At 51.1% G+C, this 20,803-nt stretch overlaps 8 protein-coding genes across 8 annotated transcripts; 5 read left to right on the forward strand and 3 right to left on the reverse strand.

Annotated features, from left to right (window-relative positions):
• Positions 1–503: 503 nt before the first annotated feature.
• Positions 504–3,290, forward strand: NECHADRAFT_81592 (uncharacterized protein; the record flags this gene model as incomplete). The annotated part of the gene is made up of 8 exons (XM_003044679.1): positions 504–823; positions 872–985; positions 1,128–1,353; positions 1,405–2,250; positions 2,315–2,437; positions 2,536–2,976; positions 3,037–3,174; positions 3,228–3,290. The coding sequence occupies 8 exons, from the start codon at positions 504–506 to the stop codon at positions 3,288–3,290; spliced, it is 2,271 nt and encodes a 756-aa protein (XP_003044725.1).
• A 1,039-nt stretch (positions 3,291–4,329) lies between these two features.
• Positions 4,330–5,100, forward strand: NECHADRAFT_81593 (uncharacterized protein; the record flags this gene model as incomplete). The annotated part of the gene is made up of 3 exons (XM_003044680.1): positions 4,330–4,509; positions 4,681–4,708; positions 4,823–5,100. The coding sequence occupies 3 exons, from the start codon at positions 4,330–4,332 to the stop codon at positions 5,098–5,100; spliced, it is 486 nt and encodes a 161-aa protein (XP_003044726.1).
• Positions 5,101–5,625: 525 nt separating this feature from the next.
• NECHADRAFT_43023 (uncharacterized protein) lies at positions 5,626–6,445 on the forward strand (the record flags this gene model as incomplete). The annotated part of the gene is made up of 2 exons (XM_003044681.1): positions 5,626–6,081; positions 6,125–6,445. The coding sequence occupies 2 exons, from the start codon at positions 5,626–5,628 to the stop codon at positions 6,443–6,445; spliced, it is 777 nt and encodes a 258-aa protein (XP_003044727.1).
• Positions 6,446–6,978: 533 nt separating this feature from the next.
• On the reverse strand, positions 6,979–8,271 carry NECHADRAFT_81595 (uncharacterized protein; the record flags this gene model as incomplete). The annotated part of the gene is made up of 1 exon (XM_003045095.1): positions 6,979–8,271. One exon carries the CDS (start codon positions 8,269–8,271, stop codon positions 6,979–6,981), a length of 1,293 nt encoding a protein of 430 aa, XP_003045141.1.
• A 617-nt stretch (positions 8,272–8,888) lies between these two features.
• On the reverse strand, positions 8,889–10,562 carry NECHADRAFT_104730 (uncharacterized protein; the record flags this gene model as incomplete). Its single annotated transcript, XM_003045096.1, has 2 exons — positions 8,889–9,815; positions 9,863–10,562. 2 exons carry the CDS (start codon positions 10,560–10,562, stop codon positions 8,935–8,937), a joined length of 1,581 nt encoding a protein of 526 aa, XP_003045142.1. The 3' UTR covers positions 8,889–8,934.
• Positions 10,563–12,360: 1,798 nt separating this feature from the next.
• On the reverse strand, positions 12,361–13,269 carry NECHADRAFT_81597 (uncharacterized protein; the record flags this gene model as incomplete). Its single annotated transcript, XM_003045097.1, has 2 exons — positions 12,361–12,922; positions 12,977–13,269. The coding sequence occupies 2 exons, from the start codon at positions 13,267–13,269 to the stop codon at positions 12,361–12,363; spliced, it is 855 nt and encodes a 284-aa protein (XP_003045143.1).
• A 2,848-nt stretch (positions 13,270–16,117) lies between these two features.
• Positions 16,118–18,039, forward strand: NECHADRAFT_43773 (uncharacterized protein; the record flags this gene model as incomplete). The annotated part of the gene is made up of 2 exons (XM_003044682.1): positions 16,118–16,444; positions 16,495–18,039. 2 exons carry the CDS (start codon positions 16,118–16,120, stop codon positions 18,037–18,039), a joined length of 1,872 nt encoding a protein of 623 aa, XP_003044728.1.
• Positions 18,040–18,611: 572 nt separating this feature from the next.
• On the forward strand, positions 18,612–20,303 carry NECHADRAFT_94375 (uncharacterized protein; the record flags this gene model as incomplete). Its single annotated transcript, XM_003044683.1, has 6 exons — positions 18,612–18,675; positions 18,743–18,971; positions 19,020–19,531; positions 19,582–19,661; positions 19,713–19,933; positions 19,991–20,303. The coding sequence occupies 6 exons, from the start codon at positions 18,612–18,614 to the stop codon at positions 20,301–20,303; spliced, it is 1,419 nt and encodes a 472-aa protein (XP_003044729.1).
• Between the last annotated feature and the right edge of the window lie 500 nt (positions 20,304–20,803).

A 20,803-nucleotide genomic window follows, 5' to 3' on the forward strand; every position in this document is an offset into this window, starting at 1 on the left:
GATGGGGAGATGACGTTCCAGTGCTCTGGACTGGTTTGATACTTGAAAGGGCCAGAAAGAAAAGGAAAGGAGGATACGCCCAGGAAGAACCAGAGGCGCCTGAGGGTAGAGGTGAGGACTGTGAAAATGTGAAGAGGTGTTTTGATTTCACCAGTGTTGTTTTGCCAGGACTCGGGCCTTTGGAAAATGAAAGCCCAGGTACTGTGCAAGGAACGGAATTTGTGTGCTGTGAAAGAATATGCGCACTGTAGAGGACTCGTCCGGTGTTTGTCAGTGCTGTCTCTCAGCGCTTGACCTCTTCGGTCTTTGACCTGTAAACATAGGACTGTAAGGGGGCGTCCTTTTCTCTATTATGTAACCTTTCATGCCGACTTATTCCATAAGAGAATTACTGCCCCCTTTATACGGATAATTTCAGTGCAGCTTGTTTACCCACCCAACTTCCCGCCTGATCTCCATCTTCTTCTCTCCGTTTCTGTTTTTTCACCAACAAATTCTGCGAAATGAGCGAGTACCCGTGCTACTGCGCCATATGCGGCGCCGTTCTGAACGACGACGTAGCCATCGGAAGCTTTGCTCCCAGAGATTTGGTCATACGCCGAAACCATGTGCGCAGAATACGCGAGGGGCTTCCCCTTACTGACGACTCGACGAACGGCAATGGGTCACGCGATCGGCCAGAAGAATGGCACCGAGATGATGAGGACCAAAGCCTCGATCCTGGTCTTGTTAGTGAAGACAGTTTGTCATGGCTGACTGAGCTAGAATGTGTGGGTTACAATCCAGATGCCACTGGGGATCCAGACGGCTCTGGGGAGGACAGGTGAGCTTTGAATGAGTCTACTGATGGGCGACATGCTAACACTATCAGGTGCTTTATTGCTGAAGCAGAACCCTACGAGCACAGCGTGAGCCTCGTTTCCCGTTACATGAGCCAAGCTAAATCTCAACCACTAGTTTCGACTGACTCTCGTTCCTCGTCTTGGTTTGTTGACAGCCCACACTCAGACCTCGAGCGATGATTACTGACATTAATTCAAGATGAATACAACCAGCCAGATGAAACAGAGGCTTACTGGAAAGTCTTTCACACATACGCTGTTATCCCCTGCACTAACATTTCTTAGCTACCATCCACAAGATTCCACCATGACGGCCGTGTTTCCGTTCCACAGCGACTGCTTTGACGTGCTCAAAATGGCTCACTGGTCTGCTGCAGTTGATCCTGATCTGCTCTATGACACAATGGTTGGTCTCTACGGAGGACGCTTGGAGCGCCTCGATATCAACTATGGCCCCATCACATGGGCCCCGGGAGGGCCTACGGATTGGGTCCCTGTCCCGGGCGAGGAGGTGAGTTGCAATGTGTAAAGGCTGTTCATGAGATGCTGATGATATCACTAGTTCTTTGTCACCAGCCCAAGATTCGCTGATGATTTCTACGACCTCCTGCTTGACAAGCTGGCCATGGGTAGGTTCCGGTACCGTCACTACCATGGCAAGGCACTACCCCGAGGACATAGTCCAGACAACGACCCCTTCTCCATGCTATCCAACGAACTCATTCGCGAGATCGCACTCGTAGTTCCATATGAAGACCTCCTGTCTCTGAGAGCTGTCTCGAGACCATTCTACAATGACACACAGAGCAACCACTTTTGGAAATGGCGCATCGCTATCGACATGCCTTGGCTTTGGGACCTGGAGACATGCCTCAAGACATGGACCACACCTATCGACTACAGGAAGCTGTATGGCTGGCTTGAGGTTGTGACGATGCCCAAGTTCGGAGTCGAAGCTCCCTTTCTCGCCATTGCAAACCGTCGACGTATCTGGCAGTGTTGTCGTCAGATTTCGAACTACGCCAAGTATCTCTCGGAACTCCAGTATGCTTCGGAGCCAGACACGGAGATGGTTGCACAGACTCAACGACCCATCTTGTTCAAGGTGGCCCCCACTCAAGCCTCTCGACAAGACGACATCAGCCGAACGTTTTGGCTTCATTCGGGGGGAGAGTTGCAGACCAGTCGGTTCGGAGCCTTTATCTTCGAAACCTTTTGGAATGATGATGGCCTCCTCATTGGTATTGGTGTCACCTTGAGAGATAGCCAACGTGTCTTTGGCACACGATCTGGCAACGTGGAAACGACACAACTGATGCCTGGAGACTGGATAACCGAGATGAAGCTTTTCTTTGGACAGGACGGTTTGGCAGAGGGCAATCCAAATGCCGGGATCAAGAAAATCGAGGTGAGTTTTGTCACATCCTCACAAGATCACATGTTCTAGGTTTCAGGAGACTAACTGCCGTCAGCTTCGACTTCGGTCAGAGTTCGACGTCTGGCTCGGTAACCCACTAGTTTATGATGGGGATTGCAGAACTCTTTTTGTCTCAGAGGGAAAATGCTTGGTGGGCGTTGAAGGACAGATTCGCTCGGTAAGTATTGATCATCCAGGACTTGATGGGCTCAGCTTAACATCATACAGGACGGTGTCATCTCGCGACTTGGTTTTCTAGAGGCACCAATCTAGCAGAAGTGCCCTCCTCTGCCTCGCGAAATCCCTCATCCTCTAGCTCAGAGGATCCTCTGGACATACGACGCGCCTCGCATCTGGAAACTTCCACAGACCAAGTTCACTCCCATCTTTCCCCTTCAGCTGGATGAAGGACTCCTCGAAGAAAGTTCCACTCCGTACGAGATACTTGCGTGGGCAGAGCACCAGTTTGAATTGAGAAAGCTATCACGAGTCACAGCCTATACGCCCCAGAATCCCGCCAACGCAGCCGGGAAGCTGATTCTTGGCCTCAGGGCTGAGTTTGTGGAGGGTTACAACGAGAGAGATCGATACGTGGGGGGGTATGGAAGAGACTGGCCCGAGGATGCTGAAACGACCCGTTTCGACTTGTATGGCCCAAATGGAGAGAGCATTGCTGAGATTGGGATACCCAAGGATGGATCTTTGAACGGTATCATGGTATGTGCTGCACTTGCTTTCCCCATGACATAGATGGAGTGAACTAACCAAGAGGAATAGTTGAAGTCAGACTGTTGGAGATGGGTGATCCTCGGCGAAGGAACGCCATGGGAGGAGAACTGGACCATGTTTCAGGTTCCAGATGAAGAGTTTGTTAATGGTCTCGCTGCAACATTTGAGACTGACCCCGTCACTGGAGTGAGTTGGAGCCCAGCCCATATTTCTATGATATGCACTGACCATGAATTCAGGCCAAGGGACCCATCTCTTCGATCATCATGCTTCATACGCCTCGCAAGGAGGTCTGTGGCTAGGTTTTGTCCGACAGCGCCAATTCGCTCCCAGTCTGGTTTCAGCATCTTGAGCTGATGACGTTTTTTTTTTGACGAGTTCTTCTGGCCTTCTTATCAACCGAGAAGCCTTGACGTGTTTGAAGATTTGGTTTTGTGTATGATCTGGGTAGGAGCAGGAGCCTCCATGGATTTATAGAATTGGTCTGGTGTATGAGTCGCGTAGGAGTTACAATGTCAGAGTTTTGTAATCCATTTCTCCCGTTGAACAGTGATTTATCAATGTGTCTTGAATCAATAACTTTCCCTCAGAGACTCTTTCCATGTAATGCCTTGTATTTACAGCAATCGAATCCAACGGTATCGCCTCCGGTCCAACATCTTTTGCATAGACTGTCGTCTCCACCGGTGTGCTCTGCTCGTTCATGCAAGACTCGGGCCACAGGACGGGCTCCTCGACCGAGTCGTTGTCGTGTAGCCTCTTGAAGGGATCGTACTTCGTCTGGACCTTGTTCCTGTTGGTTGACTTTGGCCCTGTGCCGCCGATCGTCACAAGACTCGAAGATGTATTTTCTCGTTCTTTCGAGGCTCCGCCGATGAATCGACCGAAGAGGAGGTGCATGACGAGTTGTATCGTCGGGATGCTTGCGCATAGTAGTTCGATCGTAGGCTCGACTGTCGCCTATATCCAGCAGGGTTCGATGAGTTCTGGCTGATGTTAGCAAGGCATGGCAGGGAGGAGGGAGTTGGTGTGTGTTGCACACGAGTAAAGTCCGCGTCAACTCCAACATTGACGAGGCCAATAACGGCCTTGCTATGGATTCGTCGTGATTAGCTGTATTCGCCTCGAGTCAGTACATAAAGCCTTGCCTGAAAACCAAGAGGGAGACGTCCATCCCTCCAAGGAGAAAGACTCCGATATTGGCAAGCTTTTGCGAACTGCGAACCTATAGCTTCCAGACCTCGTACACAGGAAAGCAGAGACTCAGGGCGTCGGTAATAATATCGGGAATGGAGTTGCCGAGAAAAGAATTGGTTCTTATCCAAGCAGTGTACCCCCTCCATGAAGGGGTGCCATGTCTTCTGGACCGGGACACACTGGAAGATGGAGACGAAGAACGGCCACCCACCAGGCAAACGTCATGCCGCTGAGGAAGTATCAGCCGGACTTCATAAATCGGGTGGGGAAGATGCAGTGGTGCGTCGAGAGGGCGGCTGCCTTGATGGTGCAGAGGACGGTACCGTAGGTGAAATCGCCGATGAAGAGACACTGGTTTATGTTAGAGGGGCGTTAATAACGGAGGATGGCGTCACTTCACTGCATTGATCTCCCAAACATATGCCGATTCTCCATCAGCACCACGGCCAACTGCCTCGCAACACTCCCATAATGAACAGCTAACGCCTTGGTCAGCCTTGTCTCCTGGCGTTCGTCCAACAAGGTACTCACCACAGATGTCCAAAATCGCTACAGAACAAAGCAGAGGCTGTCAAACATTAGCAATGGAAAGGGCAAACACGCTGCAAAACATACAAGCGATATAAAAATCAACCAGTCATTGATCCCAATGTGTATCCGTTTCCTCCGCCTCGACTAGAACCGAACAGCAACATGATCGTTGCGACTGGAATCATGGCGGCGCAAACGCCCGCCACTCTCGCCCCTTCATCGGATTCCAAGAACTCGGGCCGGAAATCGGAGAGGCTCGTCATGTTCGTTGTTGCAAGAATAAAGGTCGATGGAAAGCAAGCTCCCATAAACACGTCGACCACGACATTGGATGAGCTGAACGTCTCGTCAAGGCACTGGTTTCGTTACCACGGGCCCGGGTGATCCCACGTCCAAGATCGCGTCTGTGCTAAATAAATGGGAAACCATGCCTAAGGACAAGCACCCCTTCACCGAGTGAGGAGCTATCGTGGGTCGAGCGCAAGGGGCATCTGAGTTCAGCTGTGATATTGCAGAACTAACAACCAACAAACCCCTGTTGGGACCAAATCCTGAGTAGCCATTCCAAGGTCCCCACCTCTTGCATAGACGGGGCTCGTCACAGCGGGAGGTTTTGCCAGAAACGTGGTGAGCGGCGTGTCCTGATATGGGCCCGTGGGCATGCAAGACATGGAATGATTCGTCGTATGATGCCCCGTACTTGAGGCTATACCCGCTCCCAGGTGGAACCTGCAGTAAGAAATGTCAATGCCTGATCCTGAACCGGATCTGTTTCGGTGTGTTTTGAGGCTGAAAAGTTCCCACATCGCCGGATATAACTACGCGCACTGCGCCGCCACTGTTCACTTGGTAGTTCACAGGTACTTTTTTCTCTCCCCCTCGGTTACATCCCGCAGATCGTAAATTAAGATGGGTTCGGTTAGTGATAAACCAGTTTTCCTTGTCGTCACCGGAGCATGGCATCCACCCGTGTGCTACGACTCCCTCAAGAACGAACTCAACCGCCTTGATTACGAATGCACAATTCCCCAGATGCCCTCGATGGGCCACGAAACACACGGAGTCACCTGGGAAGCCGACAAGGCAAAGGTGCTAGAGACAGCTGAGCCTTACTTTGAAGAAGGCAGAGAATTGGTTCTCGTCGGCCACTCGTACGGAGGCATCCCTGCCACCGTCGCCACAGAGGGACAGGGGGTACACGAGCGAGCCGAGCGAGGGCTGAAGGGTGGATTCCGCTGCATCGTCTTTCTCGCGGCTTTTGCGGTTCCTGTCAAGGGTTGGGATTTGTTGACGACTCTTGGTGGAGTTTGGCCTGACTGGCAAAACACCCAAGAGGCTTACACAAAGGCAAGCATTCACAACTTGGTTTTCATCTGTGATTCTAACGTGATTGTTGCAGAACAAGCAGTCTACCATCAATGAAAAGGGCTTCCAGATGCTCTACAACGATACCACAGAGGAAGAGGCAAGAAAGGTGTATGCAAACGTGCTGCCACACTCCCAAGACGCCTTCGAGACAGGCATCGACTTTATCGCGGCCGACATTACCATTCCAAAGACTTACATAATCTGCGAGAACGATCTCATCTTCCCTTTGACTCTTCAGGAGAAGCTGGTCAAGTTGACCCCTGGCGTGAAAGAGAGGAGGATAGCGGCTGGCCACAGCCCGTTCCTGGGCAAGGCTCCCGAGACTTGCAAGATTCTTGTCGAGATTGCCGAGGGTCAGTAAGCCTAGAAGGGAGTGCTTGAGTGACGCTGCATTAAGCGAAGCGATATGAGATGGGGTTATGAGGAGATGTCCCGTCGATGCTAGAGATTGACGAGATCTAGGTAGACATTGACAGATTACGCATATCCGTAAAGATGTTAGGCAAGCACGCTATTGTAGGCAAACACTCCGACATCCCTTGTTCTTGGAAAAACATGCAGTTGAGCAATGGCACGGAACAACACGGTCAAAGAAGAGAGAAGCCTGGTTGGTATTGAACTCCAAACCACCATTGGGATGTTTTCTTTCACTTCTCATCTAGACTATTGGGATAATATCAAGGACCACAGGTGACACGGAAGTTCTCGTCTTTATCCGGATACCTGTACCTGGATTGATAATTGAGCACAAGTTTGCACCTTTGCGGAATGGAAACAATGGCAGTTCATATTCAATTTCTACCACAATAGTTTTGCAAACACGCTGTTAAGTACTTCGTCGCTCGTCACGCGCATATGCTCTTCTCTTGGCATGCCCAAACAATTGATGCTTCATCAGTACACTGGCCAATCATCAGACCAGGTGTCACCACCTGAAGAGCCCGTTGATAGCTCCTCGGACTCAGAGTAGGTGCTGGACATCGACTGTTCCTTTTCACTGGAACTTTTCTCGCCGACATCTGTGTTATCAAGCCCCTGCCAGTACTCCTGTCGAATGCGAGAAAGACGCCTCAAGTCCTTTGGCGCGCCGAGGTAGCCTACTTTAACCTTGGGAACACCCCATTTTCGGACTGAGTGACGCAAGTCTTCGTCTCGGCCTTCTTGCAGACGCTCCTCAAACTCGTCGCCCACACATGTCGAAAAGTCTGCCCAGGCAGCTGTATAGGGTTTAAATAGACTTGATCCGACAACGAACTTGCTGAGATCTCTAAATAATGAAAATTTCCGGACTTCTTCAATGTGGTAATCCGCAGCGTCGCAGTCGACCCATTCCAAGGGCTGTGTGTCGGCTCCAGGTCCAAAGATGCCATTGGCTATGAAAAGTTGTTCAAGGTGAGGAATGACACGCAGAGCCCCCATTATTTTTATCAACAGGTCTGGAGAAGAAGGCTCCGTCATGTCGAGTACTCGATCGAAAGGGAGGACAAGTCGTCGGACGCTGAGTAGGTCCAAAGGCATGAACTGCGCCAAGTTGAATGGGAGGGCTAACAGCATATCGTCGAAGTAGCGGCCTTCGACATCAATTTTGTACCTCTGGAAGTCGACTATATCGGGATCTCTGAGAAATAGCGTATCGCGTCGAAAGTTGAACCAAGTCCGGGCTTCAGAGGTGCGAGTCGAGAAAGCGAGTTTATATCCAAGTCGTCTCAAGCGGTTTCGAGAGTCGCGGCACGTGTGCAGCAGAGGCGGTATTGGAGCTTTAGAGTAGAGACTCGAGCTTCGACACAGATTCCATGCGAGCTCAGGTCGATGAGCAAGCCAGACGGGATCAATTCGAGGGCAGCTTTGGGATGGCTTCCATGGATCAGGCTGAGTAGGCGACTGGCTGATTGGTTCATGGGGCGGCAGGATCCGCGGATTCCATCCCTGTAGCTCCAAGACATAAGGGCGCCAGAAAGGAGAAAAGTATGCCAGAGAAGGATGTATAAAAGGCCGTTTGCCCGTGAATTGAAGCTTGTATAGAAATGCGAGCACGGCAGGAGAAGAGACCTGGGGACTCTCCTCGACTCTGACGATACGTGGAGGGGTCGCAAGAAGGTAAATCTTGTCTCGAATATCGTCAGGAAGGCCGAAAAGTGGATGGGAAATATATGAATTCATTGTTATTGGATTTTTGTTGGAGGCCATGATGGTGGTACAGAGATGAACGAGCTGCGAGTTTCGGTGGGAGGCAGGTTGGGTTTCATGATGCTACTTGGCTTGGCGTTCGTTCCAGACCTGAGGGCTCTTTCCAAAAGACATGCGAGAGATTATTAGGAAGTTCATATGAAGGTCGAATAGGAAAGGAGGGGGAAGTAGCACCTATTAATAAATAAGGAAGTTGCCGTGGCAGTCGGTAGCAGATGAGAGCTAGCTTTGGAGCTCCGAATTGCACGCAAAGAAGTTATGAACAGCTGTTAGAGATGCATAAGGTAGATATATATACTGAAAAACTGTCACCAAGTATCCAATAGACATTGCGATGGATATTCGCTTGATGGCGACCCAGTGATTGATGGTGATACTTCCTTCACATAATCAGAGAGTGCAAGGCACAGGAGCAATGAGACCGGTTTTGAGCACGTTGAAACCATCTCACGGCGCCCCGTGATTAGGGTCATTCATTGATGGGGTAGAGCTACCTTTGATCTGCGCATGATGCACCAGTTTGTGTCCGTAACACGTTGCTTTGTAGAAACAGGACATGTAGGACAATCAACAACATATTTATCTCTTTCAATAATGGTATCTCTCGAACAATACGCTATAGTGATTCAGTAATTGTACACCTGACCTTGACATTTACACCCTCTAGCTAGAGCCCTTCTCTTGCATCTCGCCAGTGGTATCATCAGCAGCCCTGCCTCCCTCGCCGGCCAGAACCTTGACTCCAGGCTCAAACGACTCACTTCTGTTGATGGGGGGTCCCTTGAAGTGCTTTCGAGCGTAGGCAAAGTACCAGATAAAGGCGATGGCGGCAAATCCGGCCCAGACGACGGAAGCATAGTTCATGGTGCCTGCATCGACGGGAAGCGACACGGGCATGCAGAAGATGACGACGGAGAAGACGATCCAGACAACGCAGATTCCGTTGATGATTGGGCCAAACTTTCCAAGGGGATAGGGCGAGTGTTGAACGATCTTGCGTCGGCGGATGAGGTTGACCAGGACGGGGACACCGTACGAGGTGGACAAGCAAATGGTGGCAACGCCGGTGAAGGAGTTGAAGGCAGCCGAAGAACCAAAGTAGATGCAGCCGAGAATGCAGTCGACGACAGTGGACAAGACAAGCGCCCAAACAGGCATGTCGAGCTTGTGGTTGACACGAGCCCACAGCTTGTGTCCTGGAATAGCACCATCACGGGCAAAGGCGTAGGTGCAGCGGGAAGCAGCAGTGAGGGCTCCGATACCGGCAAACATGAGGATTCCGAGGATGAGGAAGAGAAGACCGAAGCCACCAGCGGCAGAACCTGTCACGACCTTGAACAAGGTGCCGATGGGCTGCGAGTTGGCGACAGCAAGAAGCATCTGGACGTCGGGGAGGACAAAGAGGATGGGCACCAGGTAGATGACACCAGTGACTCCGGCGGCGGCGACGGAGAGGACGATGGCCTTGGGGACTTCACGCTCAGGGTTCTGGACCTCCTCGCACATGGCAGCGACCATGCCGTAGCCAGTAAGGACATAGGCACCTATCAATGTCAGTACTGGAAGTGAATATGGGTGTTGATGTTGTTACCTTGCAACAGACCAACAAAGAACGACCATCCCTCGGGCCAACCACTCGCTGAGGCATCATAATGGCCAAAGACAAACTCACCAGACCGGCGAGTATCAGCCATGGTCAACAAGGTGACGATGATGATGATAACACTCGCGCCAGTCCAGTAAATGCAGACCTTGTTGATAAGATCCAAGTATCGAGAGCCAAAGGCATTCACCAACGCACACACAAGCATAACAGCCCAGAAGCACAGCACCGTCTGCCACTCATTGGCCACGAAATCCTCGTTAAAGATGGTGATGGCGCTAAGGATGAGTTGCGCTCCCGAGAAGTTGATGGACAATGTGACGGTCCAGTTGCCGACAAGAGTGAGCCAACCATCGACGAAGCTGACCAAGGGCGCATAACGTTCGGTACTGAGCATGGCACTCCAATAATACACGCCTCCAGATGTGGGGAAGACGGCGCAAATCTCGGCGAGTGAGGCGGCGATGCATAGCGAGATGAGCGACACGAGGACCCAGCCCCAGATGACGGTGACGGCCTGGCCGTTGGTCAGGGTGATGTACATTGTCGTCGAGAGACCGAACGGCACGGCCATGATGGCGAATGAGAGGCCCAGCACGCTGAGCATGCTCAGGTTCCGAGGCAGCTCCGCCTTGTAGCCCAGGCGGGCGAGCGCCTGGTCGGCGTCGTTGCTCGTGCCGTGCTCCATTTGGCGACGACGCGACGGGAATTTTGCTGTCACGTGATGGTGAGAATCTGTAGATGGCACGCAGGCCCTGGTAGGGAGAGTCGCAGATGAGAAACGACAAGGAATGTCGCGGGGTATCACAAACAAGAAACAAAAAGATGGGAAAGGAGGTTTAAGTTATGTCAAGGAGAAAGGAGCGAAATCAAGGACACAAACGGCCCGTCGCTGAGCTGAGGCCCGGTCGGCAAGGTTCACGGGCTGGCTGTGGGTGTGGAGGAGGGGCTCTCTCCCATGGGCTCCGCTCCTCCACGATTTATCTCGTGCCTGATCAGGCTAGAAGGTCCGGGGTACACGACAAGAGGCTTGGCCTTTGGGGTTCGCATGAGTCTTGTGAAGCATCGCGGCTATGATTCCGCGCGGTCCGCCTTGAACCAAGACCGCGCTGTCTTGGCCAACACATAGACTCCCAGGAAGCGCTGTCCTTCTTTTCCTTCTGGAATATCCTTCTTGGCAACTTGGCAGCCGCAGTCTCCCGCTATCGCGCCCTACCTGGACAGATCATGTCCCTTTACGAGATTACGAGGTCCACCTGATAAGCGTTCCCCGGACGCTCAAGCATCGATACAGGTATTTATTGATAATGGGCTCCACTGAAGGAGATAACCGCGCACCGCGGGCGGAATTGACCTTTGCCACACGCGTCAAGGGGCCGAGGCCGCACAAGGCACAAGGCACGTTTGGTGAAGAAATAATGAGACACGAATGACAAAGCTGTCTAACTTGTCTCAAGGTCACTCTTTTGTATTATAGTAGCATATAAAAGAAGTAAAAAATAATAACAAATTATCTTTATAGAGACACATTTACATCTCTCTATATCATCTTATCTGATTCAATTCAATCCTCATTACTATCCATATCAAGTGGAGGTCTAGATCTCTGTCCAGGCGGCCCTTTTTTACTTCCCCCGCCCACACAAGCACAGGCACTTGGTGGAGGTTGTCTGACAGCAATTACCACTTGCCTATTCCAGGATCATGCCTCGGGTCGCATGACTCGTATGACTCCTGTCATGACCACCATTTCCCCGCTGGCGTTGTTGGAGATATTGGAGCTATCTCCTCTTCATGATCTGAGTCACAACCGTCATACAGAGTTTCAGGTGACGAAACAGTCTCACTTTGGGTTGCAAACGTCAATACCTAATTTAATTTTCGCTTTGTATCTTCTGTTTAACGTTCCACTGGTCTTTTCCCGTGGCTTTGTGGATGTTCATCCCATCGAAGTCGCCAGGTCGTCACTTAACCTATACTTCATGTGACGTCATCACCCGCCGAGGCGTAAATTGACAGCCAGGTGGCGTACCGTAGAACAGGAAAAAGAAAGCGAAAGTGCAGGCTTGGAAACAGGTTATTTGAAAGAAGAAGCAATGAAAGAATCAAGAGGTGATGTATGATTATGTTTGATCCAAACATTGCGTCGAAAGCGGCAGATGCAAACCCTGTGTTACCGTTTGAGCAGGCAGTCTGTCTGAAGAGAGGAAAGCGAATGTACAAACGAAAGAAGATCTACTAGTTAACAAGTGATATAGAAGAAGTTACAATCCAGCCGTCTTATTCCCCCTACCACCATCCATCTAGTTGTTTTTCGGCTTTGATCCGAAAAATAACTGTCACCGTGACACCAGTCGGGAGTGCCACCACCAGTTCAACACCCACTCACATGCCTTCTTCCCCCTGCTTTCAATCCCTGTCAACTACCCAAGAGATATCCTGCATGAACTTGTCCTGGGGTGTTCGGCAGTAACCACAAGTGCCGATCAAACAACACCTGCCTCTTGTTGTCTGACCAATCTCTCTGAAGCCCTGTTCATCTCAACGTCTGCAGCTCCAACCTTGATCAGCGACGGCGGCAGCGCATCCTTGCTGAACCATCCTCCAGCGATAATGACCAGAACAATGCACAGTTGTGTTCCAAACATCAACACCAGCCTTGTGGCGAAGCTACCCGTGACTGGATCCAAGCTTGCGATGCGGTTGAAGGCGTACGTCAGACTGTAGCTCAGGCGGATCAGCTGGAGAACGATTCCAGGTCCAGCAGCCATCACGAGTGCCTTGGACGCCTTGTAGTTGACCTCTTGTCGGGCTGAGAGAACTCGCTTCATCGCGGGCCACAACCAGAACAAGACCACGACCATGACCAAAAACATGAGTATGTTTCCAACCTTGTTGAGGGTCTCGTCTTTCACGCCGCCGGGAGCATCGTCGTCTGGCTTTCCTGCGTATGCTGCCATGCCAATACCGACCGTGTTGCCGAGATGGGTGGCACCGAGCATTATCTTTCGACCCCAGCGTTTGGAGCGAGATGGGATAAGACTGACACTATCGTTAAATGTCAGTACACTGTAAATGGACTTCTTGATGAATATTTCTCACGCTTCGTAGATCATGCCGATCAGAGTCAGCGACAAGCACACAATGCCTCCAGCATTGGTCATCATGGTGACGGTGGTTGGTTCTTCGGGGTCGTTTTTACGGATGATGAGATACGCGTCCGACACGAAGCGAAGAACAAAGAAGGACACGAATATAGGCCAGCAGATGATACCGGCTTTTCCATGCTTCCAGGTGATGTACACGCTAGGGAGAAGGAGGGCACCGAAAATGCCTAGAGCTGCATAGGAGAGATTCAGGGTATTGTTTGACGGGAGGTTGTTTGTGGTGGACATTGCTGAGTTTGAAGCCGAAGAATGAGTTATCGACAAAGGGAATAATGAAAATTGAGGACTGTGGAGTGCTTGGTCAGGAGATGTTGATGGTGATGAGACTGAGGTTGGGATAGAAAGGAACTCCCTCGGCAATTATATATGACTCTTGGCAGGGCATGACGATCGTCAAGGAATGTGCCGATGCAACGATGAAGCTTTGGTACTACAAGATATTGAGGATAGTATCTTGCCGGCCGCGCACTTCGAATCAGCCTTGTGGGCCTGGAACAACATGGTCACCCAAGTTTCGGCAGGTCTTGGACGGAAGCTATTCCCAAATCGATCAAATAGGGCTATCTATTTGGGACAGCTGACGAGGCTCAAACGACATAAAACACTCAAGACGTCGTTGCTTTACGCATCAAAGAGGCTTTTCCCTGCTTGATGGAAGCACCGGGTGCGGCCGTTTAAACACGTTCTCGGAACAACGGCAACAGTTTACATGGGTAGAAATAAGACAAACAGGGGAAATATTCGCCTGTGTCAACTTTAACCTTCTGAGCTAAAATTCATGCGGTTGGTAAATTGAGACACGCGATAGGTGCGGCCCCACGAGACCGAAACCGAGACCGAGATGTCGCAGCCCCGGATCCTCGGCAGTGCTGACGGAGCCCTATGCAACCGAGTTAAAGATAGCCTTGTCTCTAGAAGCTTAACTTGTCGCGTGCAGGGTGTCATGATTTTTCGGACAGAGGTGACGTTGCGCTTGCGTGGCCGGCAGGGTCTTTTTGTAAAAGGGTCTAACTGTCTTAAAGGACGTGACATCCGGGCGAGCCGATCCTGTTTTCTTTCTTATATGAGAGACCTCAGATCATGGGCTGCGACTTTATCTGTCTCGGGTCTGCACTCGATTCTTGTTAACCTTACTTCCCAAAAACCACCAGCCAGTCTCATTGACATGGGATCTCATTCAATTTATTATTCGGGTCGACCGAGGCCATGAAACCTCAATCTTGACAAAGATCACACCTTCCAATCCTAAGAAGATCAAGACGAACACGGCATCTTGGCCATACCCCTCGTCTTCCAGGACAACATAGGGCTCACGTATCCTTTGTACCTTTGATCAGCACTGTTTCATGGATTTGAAGATACCATCCATCGGAAGGACGCCAGAGCCCGGTGCCAAAGAGAAGCTAATGTGTGCTTTGATACAGTTGAAGCCTGGCCCTTATGGGAGAATCGACCCAGAAGACCGCTAAAGGGAACCTTGTCCCCATGACGGCTTGCCTTGCTCTTCTTCAAGATCAAAGAAGAGATGCCTCGAGAGCAAAAGAAAAGAGTCTCGAGAAAGTCTGCCTTTATCACAATACGTGAGTGACGAATGATTTGAGGGATGAGGCCACTAAACCTAAGGAATCTTTGCCTATACTGGATTTCTTCACTGCACGTGCTCTTTGACACTGTGCCAGGTGACTTTTTCTGGAGATGTTTTTGATATCAATGACGACAACAGCCGTAACAATACTGCATTTGTGACAATCTATTGCCAGACGCGACACGCGTTGCCAGTGGGCCGATAGACAGGCCAATGGGCGTTGAAGAGGACAACTGGGAACAATACTTGGAAAATACGCTTATGGAACTACGGAGGTGCATAAGACTACGAGGCATGGAACTATGCCATTAGTCACTCGATGCTAATGAAGTTGTATAGGAGGGTACTTCGAGGGAGCGGCTGGCACGCATCAATAGTGCTCTTGCGAATCAAGGTTCTCCGGAAACCTAATTTCACAGGTAATAGATCTCAAGTTTATTTATACGGTAGAAGAAACCTAAAATAGAGCGCCCAAGACTTGTGTCTGCATATGTTATGTGTATGATGCGTGAAGAAGCAAAGGTGTGAATCGCTTCAGTGTATACACCGCTTCACCTTGATCCAGAGACTGACACGAAACGGCTAAGTCGAGTGAAGCGTCGGGTCGATGGATAAAAGAAGGTTCTTGACATATTAGCATGTATGAACCATGAGTGATGCTAGGAATCTGTGGTAGGAATAACTGTTGATGATGGCTCAGAACTGTGAACTGATTAGTCGGAGTGATGACTTGTCGCTGACTGAGCTGACCCTATCGACGGTCAAGTTAGTTATGGGAGATTCAATAGGCGGAAGTTGGAAAAAAGAACAAGGAAGTTGTGGAAAACTTGGCCTGGCCACCTCATCCATAAATGGGAGCTCAATGGTTCGTGCTGACCAACCCAGACAACGAGCAATACCTCCAAACTACCCAGTCATTACCTCGGGATTTGTACGTAAGCGATCCATTGCTAGATAGGCCGTTCGTTACAAGAAACGTTTCAAAGGTCGGTGATAGCCCGATATGCCTAACTCGGTTTGCCGATTGCGGTGTACCACCCGCTCGGCTCGTGGGCACCTTGACGCCTTTTGCTGATGCCAGATATGCCCGAGAACAGCGATCTGCATCTAAACAGGGGATAACAAGCCACCAAGACTCCTTACTGGCTGCTAGAGCCCATGTCCATGCTAAAGAGTCGTCGCCGGTGGTGGGGCCGTGATGGTGAAAGACCGTGGGGCGGGTGCGTGATTGAGGGGTGTTGACATGGTGACAGAAGGACGAGAATTGCATCAGCAAATGGCCCTGCGAGGCGACTCTTTGGAGGGGAATGATGTCACGGACCAACGGGTTAACGTGCTCAGTGCAAGTCACGATAAGGGAAAAAGAAAGTCGCAGTAACCGTCGACTCGACTTCTTATAGGGACCGTAGTTGAACCCTCAACAACCAGATGAAAAGGCCATACTTTGTCTTGAAGAACAAGTAGCCTACCCTTCTTTTTTACCCCGCGAATATGGCGACAGCAGCTGTCATCAATGGCTCGGCCAATCCCCTGACTGCCGAGAAGCCCGGTTTATCGCACGACGCACCGGGGAGCTTACCCATTGAGAAGCCAGCCCCGGCCATCGGAGCCGCTCCCGTGCTGGATGGCCCAAACGTCGATGCCACTTCTCCCTACCACAATCCCAGCCTTACCCTGATCGACAGATTTGTCGATGAGCCTCGTCCCTTGAGGGTTGGTGTTATCGGTGGCGGTTTGGCTGGCATCTCGGCAGGGGTCCTGCTGCCGAACAAGGTGCCGGGCATTCAGCTCACCATTTATGAGAAGAATGCCGATGTGGTATGTGTAAGCGATCAGTCAATCGTGTCAATTTACTAACAAGATGCTAGGGAGGAACGTGGTTTGAGAATGTGTATCCTGGCGTGAGGTGTGATATTGCCTCTCACGTCTATCAGTCGACATTTACACCAAAGACGGACTGGTCGGACAAGTATGCCCCAGGCCATGAGATCAGAGACTATTGGCAGTCTGTCGCGAGGAAATATGACGTCTACAAGTACGTCAAGCTCAATCGCAAGGTCGAGGACATTTCGTGGGATGATGCCGAGGGCGTCTGGATCACGACGGTGCGAAATGTGCAGACGGACGAGGTGACGGTTGAGAAGAACGACTTCATCTTGACTTCTGTTGGACGATTCAACGCCTGGAAGTTGCCCGACTATCCTGGAATTTCCGACTACAAAGGACATCTTCGACATGCGTCAAACTGGAACGCCGAGTTCGACCCGAAAGGCAAGAAGGTGGCGGTCATTGGCAATGGAGCCAGTGGTATCCAGGTCGTGGCGAATCTGCAGCCGGTGGTGAGCCAATTGGACCACTACGCCCGGAACAAGACGTGGATTGCTGCGTCTTGGGCTGGAGAGGAGCGCAAGCTTGAGCCCCAGCCGTACACAGAAGAGGAGAAGAAGAAGTGGGCAGAGGATCCCGATGCGTATTTGGCCTTCAGAAAGGACCTCGAGGGGATCTACTGGCGAAGGTTCGGAACATTCTTCCGGAACAGCGAGCTGAACAATGAGCTGCGAGAACAGTTCATCAACATCATGAAGAAGCGCCTCGCTAAGAAGCCGGAGCTACTCGAGCACATTGTGCCCGACTTCTCCCCCAACTGCCGACGTCTTACTCCCGGACCGGGATATCTGGAGGCCATCACAGAAGACAACGTGGAATACATCCAGACGCGCATCAAGCGCTTCACAGAGACTGGTATCGAGACGGAGGATGGCGTACAGAGGGATGTCGACGCCGTCATCTGCGCTACGGGCGCAAACGTCGACATGATCCCTCCATTTCCCATCAAGGCTCACGGCCAGAAACTCAGCGACCTGTGGAAGGCCGATGGTGAATATGGCTTCCCTTATACCTACTTTGGACTAGCAACGCCCGGGTTCCCAAACCTTCTTTTCGTCCACGGCCCTCAAGCGACAGGGCCATCTGGAACGGTGCCGCATAGTGTCGAGACGCAATTGACCTACTTTGCCAAGCTGCTCCGAAAGGCGTCGCGGGAGGGCATCAAGTCGATTACACCGTCTTCAAAGGCTGCCGACGACTTTACCGAGTTCTCGGACGCCTTCTTCGCCAAGACGGTGCTTACAGACAAGTGCAGCTCTTGGTACAATGGCGGAAGACCGGGGGCGAGGATCCACGGACTCTGGCCGGGGAGCGCTGGGCACATCACGGCGATTCGGAGGGAGCCGAGGTGGGAGGACTGGGAGTACAAGTATCTGGGCGACTCGAAGAACCGGTTCGCCTGGTATCTCGGCAATGGGTGGACGAGAAAGGAGACGGATCCAGAGGCGGATTTGACGCCGTATCTGAAACGTCCAGACGAGATAGACTTGCGCGACGTGCATGAGAGCTGGTGGAGCATCCCGTAGTGTGGTAGACTGAGTAAAGAAAGAGCCTGCATAGAATAGAATGCGCCTTCGAATTGTCAATCGCATGGTTCTTTGCACGCCATATGACCTCGGGCTCGCGTAAGCCACCAAGTCGGCCGCGACTCCACGTGGAGCAGGGATGTGACGAGACTAACACTCGGAACCGACTTTTGCCAAGTGAGAAACCTCTAGGCCCAATGGAACGAGATCAGAGATAGGACGGCATGTGCAGAGGAGGGCAGCCCTGAGAGGATAGGGCATCCGAGAATCTGGGCCCAGGCTGTAAAATACGCAATCCCGCAGCCGGCACGCGTTCACGCTAGATTGGGGGTCTAGGTTCGGCAGTCGAGCCTGTCCATGTAGGTGCCCAGGGATGGTATTGCGTGCTGCGTTATCGAAGGGGAAACGGCTCCTAGGTTTGGAAGGGAAATATAAATGATGATCTTTGACACCCTTTTTTTTCTCGCCAGGGCCCTACATCTCACTAGATATTCCAGTCGGTCTCATCTTTTCTTCTCTCAAGATCTTCTTGTTTGTTACCTACTACTGCAAGAGTGAGACAGACAGACACGATGGCTTCTAAGTCTCGTCACGAAGAAAGCGAGGTTGCTCCTCCCAAGGACCAACTCCACCCTGGTGAGTCTCTCTGCAATGGAGATCCTTCCATTATGCACGATCTACTGCTGACACGGGGGGAAACAAGTGAGGTGGTACCGCTCCACATTCTTCAACATCACCATCCTGGGTCTCTGCAACTTTGCAGCTCCTGGTATCTGGACGGCCATGAACTCGCTGGGTGCTGGTGGTGCGGCCTCGCCTAAGCTGGTCAACGCTGCTAATGCCTTGACTTTTTGTCTCATGGTTCTGTCGTGCTACTTTTCGAGTACGCTGGTTCGGTACATCGGTATCAAGGGTGCCTTGATCTTTGGAACGTATGTTTGAGAGATGTGTTACAGGTTTCGCCGCTGACGATATTGCAGAGTTGGATATGCCCCTTATGCAGCAGGCTTGTACACCAACAACAGATTCGGAACCGAGTGGCTGACACTGCTCGGTGCTGCTCTCTGCGGTATCTCTGCTGGAGTCTTTTGGATGGCTGAAGCTGCCATTGCCATCGCATACCCCGAGCCCTGGAACCGAGGAAAGGCTCTCGGCTACTGGCTCACCTACCGTCTTTCGGGCCAGATCCTGGGTGGTGCTATCAACCTCGGCCTCAATGCTGACCGCAACGAGGCTGGAAAGGTTTCTTACACTGTGTTCCTCATCTTCATCGCCATCCAAGCCGCTGGCCCCTTCGTTGCTTTCCTTCTCAACAAGCCTCATCAGGTGGAGAGGACTGATGGCAAGAAGGTGGACTTGTCTATCGAGGAGAGTCCTGTGTTTGAGCTCAAGGAGACCGGAAGACTCTTCTTTACTAAGAAGTTCCTCTTGATTGTTCTCTTTATTGGTCAGGCCGTTTTTGCCGAGGCTGTCTTTTTCACCTACCTCTCATGTAAGACACAAGTTGATTTTCAAGGCCATGAAATATGCTGACTGTTCTAGTGTGGTTCTCTGTGCGAGCTCGAGCTCTTGGATCCTTCCTGGGTGGTCTGATTGCCGTCATTGCTGGCAACTTTCTCGGAGTAAGTCTCCCGTGCAAACTGATACAAATGCTGGACTAACAAAGGGTTTAGTCTTGGCTTGACCGAGTTAAGGTTTCATTGAAGACCAGAACCCGCTCCTCTTTTGCTGTCATCGCCACCCTTCAAGGAGGTTGGTGGATCTGGGCCACAATCCTCGCGACTAGGTTCCGCCACACAAGGCCTACCTATGACTGGAGCACCGATGGATTCGGCGCAGCTTTTGCTGTCTTTGTGTTTTTGACTCTGGGCTTCCAGCTGAACTATCTCTTCTTGTAAGGACACCCGAAGGATCTCACGTACAAGTTCATTATCTAATGCTTGCATCTTAGGTACTTTATCATCCACAACTTGGCCGACACCCAGGACGAAATCATTCGCTACTCTGCCCTTCTCCGAGGTACCGAGTCGGCTTGGCAGGCAGTCAGCTACGGCATCACTTCCATTCCTGTATTTGCCGAGGTTGGAGGTATCTATTTCAACTTTCTCCTCTGGGGTCTTTCACTGTTCCCTGCGTGGTTGGTGCTGAAGCATTTTGGCTCATCTGCCCGCTCCTCAGAGGAAGCTCCCGTTCCTCAAGTTGTTGACAGCCAGAATGATTATTCGGGCTCTGGCGAGGAGACTGAGCAGGTCAAGAAGGAATAGATTAGATATGGTAAAACTGGTTTGGGGTAGGTTAAGTTTGGGGTTACTATCATCTAGAAGACTAGGACCTATAGAATATGGTGTAGAGCGATAGAAACTCGAGATGATGTCATAAGAATATTCCTCTAGACTGATTTTCACAAGTGAATAAAACAAGTAACTCGCAAACAAAATTCCAATGCAATGTAATTCAAAGAGTCCTTCGTATCTCTGTCACTTCATGACCCGGAGCATCTTTTCCCAACCGTTGTTAAGTCAAGACCAGCTACGATAAGCCAAGATGCACCGTCATGATAGCCTGAAATAATTCCAAACTTTTCTCTTTTCGGAAAATCCCCGAGAACGCCAAGCATCTGTCAAGATCTCACCACATCTTCAACGGAGAGAGTCCGGCGCCTGTCAGGCAGACACCAAAAAAGCCCAACAGTCGGACAAGTGACGTGAAAATCCCGAGATAACGGACACGGAAAACACTAGACCGTCTCTGGAAGCTCTCCGAC

The sequence above is a fragment of the Fusarium vanettenii genome (assembly GCF_000151355.1).
Source record: "Fusarium vanettenii 77-13-4 chromosome 6 genomic scaffold NECHAsca_20_chr6_4_0, whole genome shotgun sequence".
Taxonomy (NCBI): Eukaryota; Fungi; Ascomycota; class Sordariomycetes; order Hypocreales; family Nectriaceae; genus Fusarium; species Fusarium vanettenii.